Source organism: Gouania willdenowi, chromosome 10 (genome assembly GCF_900634775.1).
Source record: "Gouania willdenowi chromosome 10, fGouWil2.1, whole genome shotgun sequence".
Lineage (NCBI taxonomy): Eukaryota > Metazoa > Chordata > Actinopteri > Blenniiformes > Gobiesocidae > Gouania > Gouania willdenowi.
The window spans coordinates 27,572,856-27,589,332 of NC_041053.1; the positions used below are offsets into that span (position 1 = coordinate 27,572,856).

A 16,477-nucleotide genomic window follows, 5' to 3' on the forward strand; every position below is an offset into this window, starting at 1 on the left:
TTAAAGTGTAAATGGTCATGGTACAATGATCATAACTGTCAATATCTGGCAAAGAGAATATTTGGTGCTGGCAAAACATGATGACAAATAAATATGAAAATAATTGATGGATGTATCCCACCTTACGCCCCCTTTTCCTGCACTCAATGAAGGCGGTCGCATTCTCTGCTCCCTCTCCCACCCGAATCTGCCCTTGCTGTTGCTTGTTTTGTCTTGTGAATCTAACAGGAGCCTCTCTTTACATCCTTCGATTTCTTTCTCTCAATGCTGTCGACCACATTTTTTTGATAAAAAGAATGGGCAGAGGTGAGCTTGCCGGTCCAGACGGAACGTTTGCTGCTGGATACGCACTTGACTCCTGACGGAGGGTCGTGCGTCAGTCCATTCTTTCCATTGAGGACGTGGAAGACATCTACATGATTGGAAATATGGTAGCAGGCATGCTGCTGATTGGAGCTAGCAGCTTTCTGACCTATCGCAAAGTCAATGTTACATTGGCAGCTGTTTGGGGAAGACAGTCATTTCTGATGGATTGTGCAGGGCTCCTAATACTCAGACTAATGTGATGAATGAACTCCAAGGTACGCTAGAGGCTACATTGGAATGTTTAAAAGGAATTGAAACCAACTTGGAGAAATTAAATGCTTGGCTGCAAGTTAAGGCCACTTTATTGGATTCTACTTTGTTTTCTGAACTAGACCTACACAGGTCATCTCACATCATCTGATGAGGTTTTTTCCAAGTTTTACACTGTGATCCCCAATAGGGAACTCAGTTCAGTACCTTCCTTTCCCCCCTCTCTTTTTCCTTCTGTTTTCCTACTTTTTATCTAAATATGGGTCGCTGTCCTTGTGGCGACCCACAATTCTCCAGCCCCTGTCCCCCCATGTTATATGTGATTGTTTCTTCATGTTCTTGGACGGGATGAAACTGTGCTAATTTCCCCACAGGGATGAATAAAGTTTTTTCTGATTCTGATTCTATAGGCTTCCATGATTAGGAAAAATGAATTACTGGTATAACAAATGCACAAATTGACAACCAAAAACCTCTAAAATTGGCAGATTATATTTTACTGTACATGTATGTACATAACAATTTTTCAAAAATACAATACAAAATAAAATATGTCACTGTATATCAGACTTCGTTTATAGTCAGAAAATCATGAGCTATGACTCTTCGGTGGTGCTTTCCATCCCGCAGCAAACCTAAATGATGTTTAGTTTTTACATGTAAAAATATCATGATTTAACGCAATGCATTGTGAGTGTATTAAAAACATAAAAGCCAGCGCAGACATAGCACTTATTATTCTCTGAGTAGATCATGCTTATCAGATTTCTATAGGTGTGCATTTCATTTGGAGATTAGTTTGTTATGCATTAACACACAAGTGAAGATGCATTTGAAAACAGCAAGCCAAAAAAAAAGGAAAAGTTTCAACAGATTTCCTGTTTGCCCCTGTGCTCAGTAACATGGCAGTAAATGAAAGGAGAGAATGAGAAGTGCATTCTGCACTGTAGGCTGAACAAATTGACAAACCATTGATACCTTTCTCTAAAACTGGAAAAAAGGTTTTGGTACTGGATGTGAGACTACAGATGTTTTCATAATTATAGGCATTTTTCTTCCTCATAAGACTGAAGTAAAAAAAAAAAAAATGGAATCTGCTTCAAGTACTTTCTGTACAACATAAAGAGAGCAAAGGTCTAAAGCCTGGATAATAAGGTGTGTGCAAATACATTGTGTTCAGTCCAGAAGTGATGAGATCCGACCCATTAGAGCTTGTTCTGGGTCCGTCTGAGACCTGCTTTAACTCTGACCCATCACTGAACTATCTGGGGCATCTCGCTCCAGGCTTTGGCTTTTTTCTTGGCCAGCGCCATCCAGGGAGGCTCATCCTGGTTCAGGCCTCGCTGGGAGGAAGCCGTTTGCCCGGGGGTTGACTTCTCTGTGGCCGTCCTTGTTGAAAATGGAGGAGAGGTCACATTGAGCATTTGAGACGTCACCACAGTTTCTGACAGAGGTGGGGGGCTCGAGCACAGGGTAGCTTTGGGGGAAACAGGGACAGGAGTGGGGGGTGAGAGGGATCTTTGGGGCAGGTGGGGTTGTGTTGGAGGTTTTGCCGTGGCTGGGGGAACTTGGGGTTTTGGAGCGATGGAGCAGGGAGGTGACTGGGGTTTTACAGGCTGTGGTGGCACTGGGGTGGGGGGTGAGAGGGACAGTTTTGGATCCTTTTCTACAAATGGGGATGGCTTACTGCTCTCCAACGGACTCACTGCAGACAAAACAGAAAAAAAATCACACACAGCTGCATCAGTGACTTTTACACTACATCTATATGCTGAAAAAACATTGCGTTTTGCTGAATTAACCTATATTCATTTCAACATTCATTCAAATCACTACATTAAACCAGTGGTAACCAACCTTTTTAAGATTGTGACCCCATTTTGAAATCAAGGATTTCTGTCGACTCTTAAGACATTCATTTTTGATGATGTTTGTTATACTGTATAACAACTAGAATAGCCAGGATTAGTGACAAGTTGTGCCAGCTCAGATACTGTATTTATTATTATTATTATTATTATTAACTGGATTTATATTTGACAAAGTGAAAATATATAAAACAGTGGTTTAAGATTGTGTTTTAATTTGAAAAAGAATAATAATAAAAAAAAAAAAAAACAAAAAAAAAAATATATATATATATATATATATATACATACACACATATACACAGTACATTTTTCATCAGTTTAATCAATTTATTGTTGGATCAATTACTAGACATGTCAGGCAACACCATTTAAACTCCAGTGGAGCCCAAGGTTGAAAAACAATGATATAAACAGATGTATAAGTACATGAAGAGAAAACACGACAGCGAAAACACGGCTTTTAATATAGAATTGACTACCAACTGTTGTTGAACTCTACAGGGTGTTCAAAAATAGTGGTGTGTCAAATAAGCACACATTTTTGATAATACAGAGTCAATCCATTTTATTTAGGATGCACATATTTCTCAAAAGCTCCCCATTATGCATATTATTTAAACATAACCATACTTGAAAGGACAAAAAAATAAACACAGCTGTTAAACATATTTACATTTTATGTAAATCTCATATTTTCTTGTGATTTTTTTTTTCCGTTCACACGTCACATGTAGTATTGACCCTTTCTCTGTTTTGAAGCAGCAATAACATGAGTAGGAGTCGATTAGCTGCCGTTGTATTGCAACATGTGTGTTTGCATTCCGTTATGAGCAGCGTGTGTGTTTTTTGTTTCACAAAGAGCAAGAAAAAAACCCCCAAAATACACAGCTTTAATCAGCTGCATAACATTGTTGCTTTAAGTATGTACAGTTGTGTTAATGGTGCTGCAAAACACTGAGGATGGCAGAGAGTTTGAGCTGCAGTAGCACACAGTCACCAAAGGAGGGCAGCAGATAAACATGGTATTAAAATAGGTGAAAGCGACACATTTTAGTGCTTCATAAAGGCTTTATATTTGTATAAAAGTTATCTTCCTATTTGAGGATCAGTAAGTAAGTACGTAAGTAATTTATTTATGAAGCGTTTTTTGCAGATAAAATCCCAAAGTGCTATACAGACCTGTGGGGAAATTAATACCAGTGCAACAACATAATAGCACAATAAAACATGTGTGCATATACATCATAGAAGCATCATCATAAAAGGATAAAATTGTATTTATTTTTTTTTAATCAGTAAACAGTTAATCCTTGGGTACATAAGCACGGGTTTCTCTGAGGTAATCTGGTTTCCTTCCATGGACCGAAAACTAAATATGTTAAACCAATTCTAAACCAGGGGTGTCAAACACATTTGAGTTCAAGGGCCAAATACGGACCAGTTTGATCTAAAGTGGGCCGCAGATTTTAGGCGGGAAAACGGGCAATTTCAACAAAACTACGTAAAGTAATGGAAGTTACAGGCAAAATCCAATCTTAAAATTTCCTTGACTTTGTGACTAATTTTTATTCACTAACCTGGTTTGATGCTGTGGTACAGTGAGGACTTTCCCTCTTGTTCTTCTCTTGTTTCCTGATAATTAATGAATAAATATTAAGACAGGAAGAAAGGGCAGCAGATACATCGTTGCGATAGAGCACTCAGATACGCATAAGTTTACCTTCTTGACAGTAATTTCCTCCAAAGAGTTCTCCTTATAGATCCTTTGTTTCTGCTTGGCCACTGAGATCCAGCTTGGAGACTCAGGTGGAGCTGAGAGACCCCGACCTGCAGCAGGGTCTGAACAAAGATCCACAGGAGACACAGTTACAGCAGCAAACACTGCAGATGTTGAGCTACTCACAGGATATACTGGGATACACACCTGAGATGCGCTTCAGTTTCCCAGCGCCGTCTCCGGTTACTTCTGGTTTCTTAGGAATGGCAGGTTTACTAGTGTTCAGCTGAGACATGGCAGGTTTTACACCCATTGGCTGAGGTGTATCAGCCTTAAAGGTGGCAGGTTGAGTAGGTGACACCAGTGGCTGCTGCATAGGGAAAAACAGCACACAAAATGAATGAGACTTACAAAAGTGTAGCATTTGGCTAACCACAAGGGGGCAGCACAACTACTTATATAAAGATCTGGTGGGTCAGGTATTCCAAAAGGTTGAATCCTTTTTTTATGTTATCCATGATCACGTAATTCATTTTATTTTTGAGACGATTTTTCAAAGCAACACTGGATTGGATCAATCTGATCTTTTCAGGATCACCAACTCTGGATGACAGCGGTGCTCATCTTTGTTTGATGAATGGTGCTTCAAGCCAACAGGACGTGCAGCAAGGGACGCAATATTTAAACACTTTCTGATTTGTATGCATCAAAAACCAAACTACAATATTACTGATTGTGAAGAATATACATCAATTAGTGAGAAGAACACATTTATTTCTTTGTGTCAATATTGACAGCTGTTTGGGGGGTTATTTTACAAGGCCAAACTCTTGGCCTTGTAAAATAACCCCCCCCCAACTATGTTGTAGGCCTTTAATGAAAGGCTGAATACGTTATAGCATCCAAATATAGTATTATTTGATACATTTTTAAAGTTTAATTACATTTTTGGCCTGAAATCCACACTGAATCAACCCTTCTGATGGGATCAGTTTAATCCATTTTTTTTTTGGGGATCAAAGTGATCCCAATCCCACTATAAGTTCTGAAAAACCCAAATTAAAGGTTTGATCTGGATCAAAATTAAGATTAGATTACGTAATTTAATCCGATTACGTAATCTGGTTTTTGTTTTGAAAACCCCATTTTAAAGATTTGATCCAATCCGTTATCCAGAATATGAGCTGATTACTGGTACTTTTGAAAAACTGGGCCCTCGTAACTGAATGCTGACCATTCTGGGAATAAGAAGCCAAAGTATCCTAAATTAAAATTACACTTTAATTTCTGATTCTATATCTTCTCATCATCTCATTAAATTGTCTGACCTCAACATTCTCCTCCTCCGAGCTGAGGCGGATCAGTCCTGAAGTTTTCCTCAAACGGACTCCAAACGGGTTGTCAGGGTTTCCCTCCACGATGACGGAGCTCTCTGCAGCAAGAAGGGAGCAAAGACTTGGTTAGGAATGACTTCCAGCTCATCTTTGACATCTGGCAACAGCACATGCTTAAAGTCCTGAAGGTTGTGCTAAGGTACAGCTTACGTTCTGCATTCTCCATTTACATCTTCACTCTCCTAACATATCAAATGTTGTGGCCTTTAGCAGCTCTCACATTTACTTTATAACATAGTGCTAATCTTTCCCACAGCTTTGATCACGGGTTGTCAGCTCCTGCCATGTTTGATATATTATATATAATGTGCTCATTTCCACATGTTTTGCATGATGTTGATTCCTCATGCAGTATTTATAGCAAATATTAACTCTATGTCCTTCACCAATGATTATGATACCTGTATTCTTAGAATGATGGCTGGCTGATGGAACTGATAGGACCAACCTATCCAAGATGAACTCTATGAATCCAAATCGGCTGTTTTGCAAAGAAAAACACAGCTTGTATGTATTTGGTATGAACACATACCAAATGAATACATATACACCCTTATGACAACACTGTGCTGTATTTGGGTGCAAAAAGAACATGCAGTTAAAGGTGCAGTCTGCAACTCTGAACAACTGAAAAAAGTGACTTTTTGTCATATTTACTAAAGCTGTCACTATGTAAGGACAGCTTTATATTACACTAGTAGTTTGTGTGAAAAAAACAGACTCATTGAGCCCCCCCTGCTGCTCCTGCAGCCTTTGGCAGATTGCAGGAATGCCCCGCGACTGAGCAAAAAGAACCAATCAGAGCCAGGATTGTGTTTGATGGACTGTCTGACAGCTGTTGCTCACAGGCTCCGCCACTTTCCCGTAGCGAGAGCGCCGTCTTTTTTACAGTGTATGGTCTGGAGGAATAGAAGATGGAATGGTGACTTTTCTGCTTGAAAGGTAATTACTGCTGCTTGATTTACATTATGTTTGATTTGTAATTGTTACACTAGAACTCTGTAGTGCATGTGTTGTTCATGTGCGAGCAGCAGCCTCCATGTGGGCTGCTATAAGTGACACTGTTGTTGTTGCTGCTGCTGCTGAGGTGAGTGCACATTGAGAAAGAGAAGTGCTGCAGTAATGTGCTTTTAACAGAGCATGTTATATTACTGTGATGTTGCTGTCAGACTAACGTTAGCTTGTTAGCTCCTCTGAGGGAGGGACTTTAAAAAGTTTGGAGGCAGGGCAAAAGAGCAGCGGGGAGAGAGGGATCTGAAAGTTGCGGACTGCACCTTTAAAGCTTAATTATCACCAGATTCTCACCACATCGAGTGACATTTGAACATTGTTGCGCTTTGTTTCCTTTGTTGTTTTTGTTTAGTTTTTTTTTCTAATTTATGGCTGACCTACAGGTCTATTTTTGCACTATTATCTATGTAAATATGTATTTTTGGTTCTACTGTCTGCTCTTGTATTATTATGTTGCTGCAAAAGTTAATTTCCCCTCTGGGATCAATAAAGGAGTATTCTATTCTATTATATTAATGTAATTTTAAACCTTTAAAAAGGTTTCTGTTCAACTCTGACATTAAAAAAAGGCTATTGAAAGTTGTTACAAACTTTGGTATTCTGTCCACTAAGGTTTCAGTTATAGTGGGTAAATAAGCCTTTTCACACTCTGGGGGGTCATAGGTAGAGAGGGATTTAAATGTCAACAAGCTTGTTTGTTCTGTTGATATTTCCAGCCTAACAGCATTTGTAATTTTAGTCCAGAGATATTTAGTGTTTTAATAGTGTTTATATTATTAATATTACACACATTCAGACTCGAGGGGGGACCAGGGTTTTCCGCTGATGCCACTTTTAGCAGATCTGAGCACTTTTAAAAAGCAGCTCAGCAGCAGTATTGAAGCTAGGGCAGTCCCCTCGCTTCCACACAGGTGACCCCTGGTGCATGAAAACACAGACTACTTGGGTCTCCAGTGGGCGGAATTTGGACTCTCCTCGGGAATGATATACATGTCCGAGCAATTTTAAAACTAACCACAAATCACTAAGCAGGTCCATGATTATTTTTATTAAGCTATTATTTTAATTCAATTTACACATCTGAAGATGAACAGGCCGATGACTGAAACAGTTTGTAAAACCAAGAAAAACCTGAATTTTTAGCTTTTGTGCAGCATTAGCTTTAGCAGCAAACTCGGCTTTTCTGCCTTAGAGACTGATACTATGTTTTTGTTCCCTCTTGACCTTTGACCTCATGCGCGAGAACTGAACGAAAGCGAGATTAACCAGAGTCTGAAAAGAATTATTGTTTTACATTGATTTTGCTTGGTTTAAGGCTCCTCCTCCTCTTTATCATCATCATCATCATCATCATGGCAGTTCTTACCTTCAGTGCTTGCAGCACCCAGGGGCTGAGGTTTAACCAGACTCTGGGGTTTGCCAGTGATGCTCCCAGCACTTCTTGCTCTGCTGGGGCTACAAACAGGCTCAGCTTTGGGTGCATCTGTCGGATCATGCTTGAAGTCGGAGGTTCTCCTGGATGCAGCCGCGTCCACCTCCACTGGAGCCTTGAAGACAGCAGAAGGTGAAGAAACGCAGAGAGGTGGAGAGGACGGAGGAGGGCTTGGACTCTGGGATCGCTGCCAGGCTGGGGCGATGGTGAAGCGGGCTTTTCTCTGATCTGCCCCACAGGACAGGGGTATAAGCACTTCATCTGTGGCTGCAGGAGGTGCAGCATACTTCTCTTCTTCCTCCTCCTCCTCAGTGTCTGCTTCATCTTCAGCTGTAGTTGGTTCTCCAAACTCAGCCTCATCAGTAGGAGACTCTACCACAGTTTCCTGAGGATCAGTATCAGTCAGGGACAGTCGACTAAAGGGTTGGGCTTGCTCTGAGCTGGGAGAGGCCAGGCTTATCTGGACTGTGCTGGTCTTACTGGGAGAGCTGGGCCTTCTCTCCAATGAAGAAATCTCAATATGTGATTCGTGAATTGGAAAAGGACACAGATTGGGAGAAGCCAGAGGTTCATTTTCTGCTTTGCTTGCATCCGTTTCTATAGATTTCATGTCAGCGTTGGTGGATATAGTTGCACCGTCCTGCTCCACATGCTCTCTGCTTTCATCTGCAGCACACTGGGCTGCTTCCTCATCCTTTTGGGATGATTTTTGTGTGACAAGGTGGGGTTTCTCCTTTTCATCTTCTTGATGGAAATATTCATCCTCTTCCTGCGTGGAGGGATGATGACAGCTCAGTTCTGTGGGGAAATCCTCATCATGTGGGGATTTGGTCCAAATGCTGTCATCTCCTTTGTTCACACTCTGCAATGGCCTGGCACTGTGGACTTCCTCATCCTCTGGAAACATTTCCTGTGCCTCATCTTCATCATGTCCAATTTTCTCCATCCTTTCCTCCACATCCATGTCATGATGTTCTTCTGTTTTCTCCCACCTCTCCTCCTCCTCTTCCTCCTCCTCCTCCTCCTCTACCTTTTCTACCTGTTTAGTGTGTGTTCCAATTTCTCCATCAGATTTAAAATCAACCTGATTGTCTTCTTCCTGCTCCTCCTGCAAGACAAATAAGAGATACAAAGAGAGCAATGGATTCAATTCCACTCTTTTCAGGTGCAGATCAGTTATTGTTATGTATTTGCAGCACTTCATCTTAAAAGATATAAAATAAATTAAACCAAATATTACTAATAAGGTATATTTGAGTCTTTGCTTCTTGTCCTATATGCTCGTACTTTACAAAGTCATGCAGGACTGCAGCCCTTAAGGATTCAAACTGTTAGGGTACACATTGATCAGGATTACAGATGAGGTCTTTTGAAGATGTTTTTTTCGCCTACAAAGAAAACACCTTCAAAACACAGTGGATGGTATTTTTCACTTTGGAGGATCCTGAAAAACCACAATAAACCACAAAGAAGCTTCTTAAGAGGTAAATGAAAGTTCCTGAAGGCCCACATTTAACACTTTACTATGTTGTTTAAGGCACACAAAAAATTGTTTTTATCCAGCGTTGCATTTGTTCAAATGCAACTTAACAGCTCACAGATCAAAGAGTTTCTCAGTTTGTTAAATGTTTAGTGACGACACAGGAAAGTGTTTAAATGGTAACTCAGCTTTTCTTAGACTGGTGTTTGTGTGATGCAGTGATTATTTAGTCAGTTTGATAAAAATGTATTTGCAAAAACAGTATCAATCGTGTCAAAATACATACATGAACTTGAGTTAATGGCTCCTCTTCTGTGTCTTCCATTTGCTCCGACTCTTTATCCATCTCATCCTCTTCCTCTTCCTCTCTGGAAGCACTAACACACTCCTCCTCTCCTTCAGGTAGCTCATCTGATGAGACAAAGGACAAAGAAGCAGCCTGAGGGGGAGTCTCCTCCTCTTCAGTGTTGTCTTCCTTTACGTCCTCTCCATCCCCAATATCTATTTTATCCATCTGCTCTCCCTCCTTCTCTTCTAGGGCAACACTGTTCATCTTCAGGTCCTGTGAGCGGGTTGAAATTGGAGTTTGGAGAGAGCTCAGCACCTCCTGTAAGAAGGAGTTCTCTTCCTCCTTGATCTCCTGATCTTCGTAATCCTCCTCCTCCTCTCCTGTTGTGAAGTCCCTGTTAGTTTGGCGCTCCTCTTCTCCACATGCTTCGCGTGTTGGGGTTGAAAATACTTCTCTGTGACCAGCAGGGGGCTCTGGTGTGGCACTAAAAAGACAAAGCAAAGATGTCATCATTCTGAGAGCTTTCTAGTGTGAGGAAGAGATGAGATCAAATCACCTGGGAGTGTGCGGGGAGGACGCTGTGGAGCTGGGCTGAGAGGAGGAGGAGGAGGGCAGGGGTCGGACGTCTGGGTTCTCCTTCTCCTCAGGGAGTCTTTGCTCAGCAGGACAGGAAGTGTCCGAGCCCTGAGAAACATCCTGTTGTCCGTCCGACTCATCCTCTACTTTCTCCTCTTCCAACTCATCTCTGAACGAGGAACTTCCAGATCCCTGGAGTGGATTCATCTCCTCCTCCTGTTCTTCATACGTCTCCACATTTGGTTTCAGCTGATCGCTGCTTACAACTGAAAAAAATTGAACTTTAGTATCAACATGTGATGCAAACACAGGGCAGCAGGTGGAAGTCTTTACCGGACAACTCGCACAGAAATAAGACAAATAATTGGAAAGCTTCATTGGAGCATATCACAGGACAAGTCAGGGATAACATGCAAACTACACTCTCCCATGAGGCTCTGAGGTTCTCTATACAGCAATACATAAATATATGTACAGAAGAGGATTAGGGCCACTGGTAAAAAAAAAACAAAAAAACAAAGCCATTGAAAAAACAAAATACAAAAACAGATTCAGTAGTGGAAAAAAAAAAAACAGGACTGGAATAACGGCCAAACAAAAAAATGAAGACTAAAAGAAGAAGAAGAAGAAAAAAAAAAAAAGAAACAGAAAAAAAATGTTCTTCAATAGTGATTTTCTTCCACTACTGGATCTGTTTTTTTTAATGATTTTTTTCAGTGGCCCTAATCCTTTTCCATATCTATGTGCATATTAACAATAAAAAAAAACATTTCAAACCTTTTAGAATAAGTAAAACCTTTATTTTAATTTAAAATGGAAAAGAGCCTTTAAACTCATTTTTTTTTAAATTATATTCTCTGAAACAGTAAAAAAAATCTAAAATATTTTTTATTCGTACCATTTAAACAAAGTGATTGATTTGAAGAAACAAAAGTGGCTCTGACCTTCAATCCTCTCTGAAACAGCTTCTTCCTCTTGTTTGAACGTTAGGACTTGTTCAACTGTGGCAGAATCCATCTCAGATCGTACCTCCAGCCGCTGCACAGGAGAAGAAAATCACATCTACTTTAAACATTTCCATCAACTTTGATGTAATGACACTGTGATGACATTTAAAAGCTTGTCATGTCAACTGTGAATTGACAGACATCAGGGTTGGAGCTGACACTCATCTTTGTTCTGGATTTCATAAACAGGAATGAAAACTCTTAAAATTCCATGAATACCAGAACGACAACCTGCTGTACTTTGTGTAGTACTTTCAGTAGGATAAATGTAAAGTTTTCATCATAATCATAAAGTCATTTATTTAAAATGTGGCTGCTTATTGCTTTAAAACTATCTGGGGAGATTTTCTCTATTCGTTTGAATAAAAATAGTAGTGCATGTTAATCAACATTTATATTCCTGTATATCAGATTACAGCCTTTGACATGAGCAAGGTGACTTCATAAAAATACTTTAAAGAAATGAGTACGTAAAATGAAAACTAAATGATGTGTGAAGCTCTCAAGCCAGATGACGTGTGATGAAAAGCATGCGTGTCTTACAGTCACAGGTTTCCTCTTGTTGCATGCTTTGTGCCTCAGGCCCAGCTTGTGTTTGGCAGCAGAGTTGTCCAGGCAGCCAAAGGGACTCGCCGGTTGGCTGAAGTCTCCTGGAACCACCAGAGGGCTAACAGGTCTGCTGGACCCTGCACGGGGCCGCTGAAAAAAAAATTAACAATAAACAAAAACGCCCTTTAAAGTTTTTCATACAGACATTTCCAAAGGCAAACTCTTTCAAAGTATTTGTAAATGACTTAAGAGTGGCAGTCCTGATGTGGTGAAGTCACACAATAGAAGGAAAGAGCAGGTTAACTGAGAGTGAAGGAGCAGCAGCTGAATAAATATTGGCTGCTCTTATCTACAGGAGTAACAGTCAGCTATCACTGGACTGGTAGTCCTCAAACGTACATTTTGGCCTGTTTTAACAGACAGTGTGAAACTGCCAGACTTGGAAAAACACTAAAGTGTGCAGAATTTACCTGTGACTAATATTGCTGTACCATTTGTTATAAAAAAATAAATCTAATTTCCCTCTATTAAAACTCAATTAACAAAACTGACACGTACGATGCGCAAGAATTACATTTTTTTTCTACTTCTATTTATATATGGCCTCTATTATTGTATCAACATACTTAACCCATTTATTGCATTATTTATTGGGTGTCTTTTGGGTATTCTGTGTGTTGCCTTCTGTTTTTTTCCGTGCACTTTATCTGATCTGAGCTGTCATGTTAGTAAATGTCCCGACTATGGGATCAATAAAGCTACTCTACAATAATAAATAGTGTAAGGTTACACTTACTGAATGAAAAAAGCTTTATTTAAAAAAAAAAAAAAAAAAAATGTAAACATAAAATTCATGTTTTGTGTCACATTAACACCACTTTCAAAAGAGTAACATTTATTTTAATATTCATTTTAGATGCATTTCAGGCCAATAAGTGAATATTACCCCAGCAATCTTACTTTTTAAACATCTATTTAGGTGTTGGGTGTTAGCAGCTAATGCTAACACTGATAGAAAGCTAGCATTTCTAAGTTAACTTTGTCTGATTTACAACTTTGTTAGTAAAGTAGTGAGAAACAACAAAATGAAAGAAAACCAAAATCATCTTTAAGATTAAAATGTCTAACTCATAACTCAATCATGTGTTAAACTTTTAAACAGAGGCATTTGGGGTTATTAGAGGCATGTGACCCAAGTTATCGTTTTAGCAGAAATACGACCGTACACAAAATATTAACAGGCTATTAATGCTCTATCATTAAATGTTCATCACTCATAGTTTGTAATCCATGCTCTAACCTTTACTGCAGTCATTAAAATGAAATAGTTTGAGGTTTTCAGGACATTTATCTTATGCTGAATTGGCTAAAACTCAACTAAAATTGGTTAAACTGACCGGATCGTCAGTGAGCATTTGGGATTTAGTGCTATAGCCGCTAGTGGAAAAGCATGTCAGGCTCTCCATGAGTTTCTATAAATTTGTTTGTTATGTGCAAAGTGCATCAGAAAGATGTATTATTTTACGGTCACTGAGTTGCAGTGTTTTTCCTGTTTCTAGAGGCAATGATGCACAGAATGTTATTTTAGTCAAACTATGCACTGTAAGCTACGTGTGTGTTCACGTCATTTTGAACTATTGCGGTATTAATACAAGTAAAAAAGCTTGTATCAAACATGAATAAGGACCAAATATTGATCTCAGCAGTTGTTTTAAGGCCCTGTGAATGCATATCTAGTTAACTCATGACATTAATCATAGTTATATAATTTCAGTTTGTTGTATTTGGTCTATGTTGTTTTGTTTTGTGATATTTTTCAGTTCAGTCTGGGCCAAATGAAGAGGTAGAAAGTGAGGAGGTATATGAAAGCATGTGAATATGCCTTTTAAGCATCTTTCTTCTTCGTGTTTTGAGAAAACACTTTAAGAAGTCTGAAAACATTAATTAAGCAGCAACTTCAATGAAAAGCATGAAGGTTTGCTTTGTCTACCTGGTCGTCGTCGCTGTCTATTCCCTCCATGCTGATAGAGCTGTGCCTCTGAGCCTGACTCTGAGAAGAACAGAAAGCAAGGAGACGTGCATTCAAGAGACGTTTGCAGTCCAGCTGAAAGCTTCTGTTTGCTACAAACAGTCAACTGAATGTGTGTGTGTGTGTGTGTGTGTGTGTGTGTGTGTGTGTGTGTGTTACCATGGCTGTGTGAAGTGTTGTGTATTCAGGTGGGCTGCAGGGAAGACCATCATCCTCAGACATGGTGCCACCGTCGTCCGTCCTTTTTACGCACATCAGGGACGGAGGAGAACCCAGTCTGATGGCCTGTTTCAGCTGGAGCTGCACAGAAGTCAGGGATGGGGACAATTACATTTTTCAATTACAGTTACATTTTAAATTCTCCATGTTCCATAACAATTCAATTAAGATTATGGTAACCAGCGTTTTTCCCCCAATTACAAATAAGTTACAATTAACGTATATTTTTCCCCTGAAAGTCACTTACCAGTACAATTACGTTCTCAATTGACCTTTCGCAAAAACCTCGCCCCCCTTATTTACTTTTGGGATGTCCGTCATGTTCCTGAGTTGGTCTGTAATGGTTGGGAGAAGTCTCCCAGTGCGTGTTAGTGACTTTAATACCTGCGTGATATCCTCCAGATCCAGGCAAAAGGGGTTACAACATGCCGTGGAGGGATATATTTAACGTATTCAAATAAACAATGAAGGGGACATTACAATTATCGAAGTGAAAGCATCCTGGACCAGTCATGTTTCTGCGCTGCTGGGTAAATTTTCTTATATTATATTGTTCGTATCCTCCTTAAGCTATAAGAGCGTTACCACAGCTAATAGGGATCTTAATAAAACAAACTGTTAAATTAGCTAACTACTGTACCTACAGCTGACCCAAGGCTAATAAGATCGTAGCTATTAACGCTGCTAAGTGCTAACAAAAACTTTTCATATAGATTGGGAGACTTGTATGCTTCAGGAGGATGTCGACTGAAATATTGATAGTACTATAGTAATATGATAGTTGCTAATAACTGTATACTCCAGTCGTCGCCCCCACCCCCTTTTAACTTGGTACGTGAATGTATAGTTATGTCAAGGCACTGTAAAATCTTTCAACACCATATTTATTCAAAATCAAATCAAATCAATTGATTAAATAGCTAATTGACAATTTTAATAGATTTTTCATGCCAATAACAATTCCACAGTCAATTGTCTAAACTCGATTACAACAGCAACGAATTTCTTAAATTACAATAATGACTATAATTACACCATAATTGTAATTAATTATCATATACATGATTACAATTATAATTGACACACACACTTGCTTAACACGTAAACTCAAGCCACACAAAGCAAACATCATGAACGACTTACTGATAAAGTACAGAACAAACATTACCCATTTTAAGAAATTATTCAAATCTAAGCAACATCTAAGCAAAAATGTCTTTGAGGAATAATCTAAGTCAGAGACTAAATACAAACAACTACAGTATGACTCAAAAAACAAGAAGACAGTCATCAACATCCCGCCAGATTGGTTCTTATTATAACTCACAACCTTCTCCTAAATGTCCTAAATCTAAGAACTTAGATGTATACATGAGTTTGAGTTTATTTTATTTGAAACAGGGACAATACATATTAATGAACATATACATGTAAACATGCAAGATTATAGCCAATGACTAATTTCCATCTATAGATAAGAAAATATTATCACATCAGAATATAAAATTACTAACTATCTTAAAAAAAGCTGTCCCCTTTGAAGATACCTCGTAAAAAAAAAAAACGACACAAGGACAATAACTTCGGAAAAAATATTTGCGCACTTCTCATTTTCATCTCATTTTCAAACTCCATCAAGGTATTGATAGCCTGAAGCCACACACCGAATTTGGTTGTGGCTTCAACCAACTAAGAAAAGCAAAGAAAAGCTGTCCTCTTTGAAGATACCTCAATCAGAGTCCAAAAAACAAAACAAGGGCAATAACTTCGGAAAAAATATTTGCGCGCTTCTCATTTTCAAACTCCATCACATCATCAAGGTATTGATACCCTGAAGCCACACACCAAATTTGGTTATTGTCTCTTAAACAGTTTCTGAGAAAAGCTGTCCCTGTTAACTCGGACGTATGGACGGAGTTCAAACCTATATCCCCCTTCATACTTTGTGGCGGGGAATAATTCATCTGAATTATCTTCATATTAAAAGTTGCTAATTATGAGATTGGGATAAGTGCGTGCATAGGGTGCGATGTGATGTTTAATGAGCTAATCTGAAGTAATCTCTATGTGTGAAGGTAGACGTGGGGATTGAAGGAGATCCCAGCAGGCAGACAGGATGATAACACCTCCTGCCATGAACATCAATAACATTGATAATGTAAAGAGAAGTCCTTTAAAATGACTTAATCCTTTACAGATTTAGTTAATTAATATCACACTGAGTTTAGTAAAAGAATGCAAGAAATCTGTGTTGTGCCTCTTTTGGTCATGAAAGAGTTTTCTTTAAAATGCTGGCTTAGCATATGATTAACAGCCGATGACCTGCA

General features: G+C 39.1%; 1 protein-coding gene across 12 annotated transcripts in view; it reads right to left on the reverse strand.

Moving 5' to 3' along the window:
- Window positions 1–1,052: 1,052 nt before the first annotated feature.
- LOC114471264 (uncharacterized protein KIAA1211) overlaps window positions 1,053–16,477 on the reverse strand; it is a 56,071-nt gene continuing 40,646 nt past the window's right edge. For 11 of the 12 annotated variants that reach the window (XM_028459949.1, XM_028459952.1, XM_028459954.1 and 8 more), the window contains 12 exons: window positions 14,091–14,231; window positions 13,893–13,952; window positions 11,897–12,052; window positions 11,291–11,384; window positions 10,327–10,612; window positions 9,768–10,254; window positions 7,936–9,109; window positions 5,493–5,599; window positions 4,372–4,534; window positions 4,168–4,286; window positions 4,025–4,079; window positions 1,053–2,281 (listed from right to left, as the gene is read on the reverse strand). In XM_028459949.1, the coding sequence (XP_028315750.1) occupies window positions 1,830–2,281; window positions 4,025–4,079; window positions 4,168–4,286; window positions 4,372–4,534; window positions 5,493–5,599; window positions 7,936–9,109; window positions 9,768–10,254; window positions 10,327–10,612; window positions 11,291–11,384; window positions 11,897–12,052; window positions 13,893–13,952; window positions 14,091–14,231 (3,294 nt within the window). In that variant the 3' untranslated portion in view covers window positions 1,053–1,829. The remainder of the gene's footprint in view (window positions 2,282–4,024; window positions 4,080–4,167; window positions 4,287–4,371; window positions 4,535–5,492; window positions 5,600–7,935; window positions 9,110–9,767; window positions 10,255–10,326; window positions 10,613–11,290; window positions 11,385–11,896; window positions 12,053–13,892; window positions 13,953–14,090; window positions 14,232–16,477) is intronic. The other variant, XM_028459950.1, reaches the window with a different exon arrangement.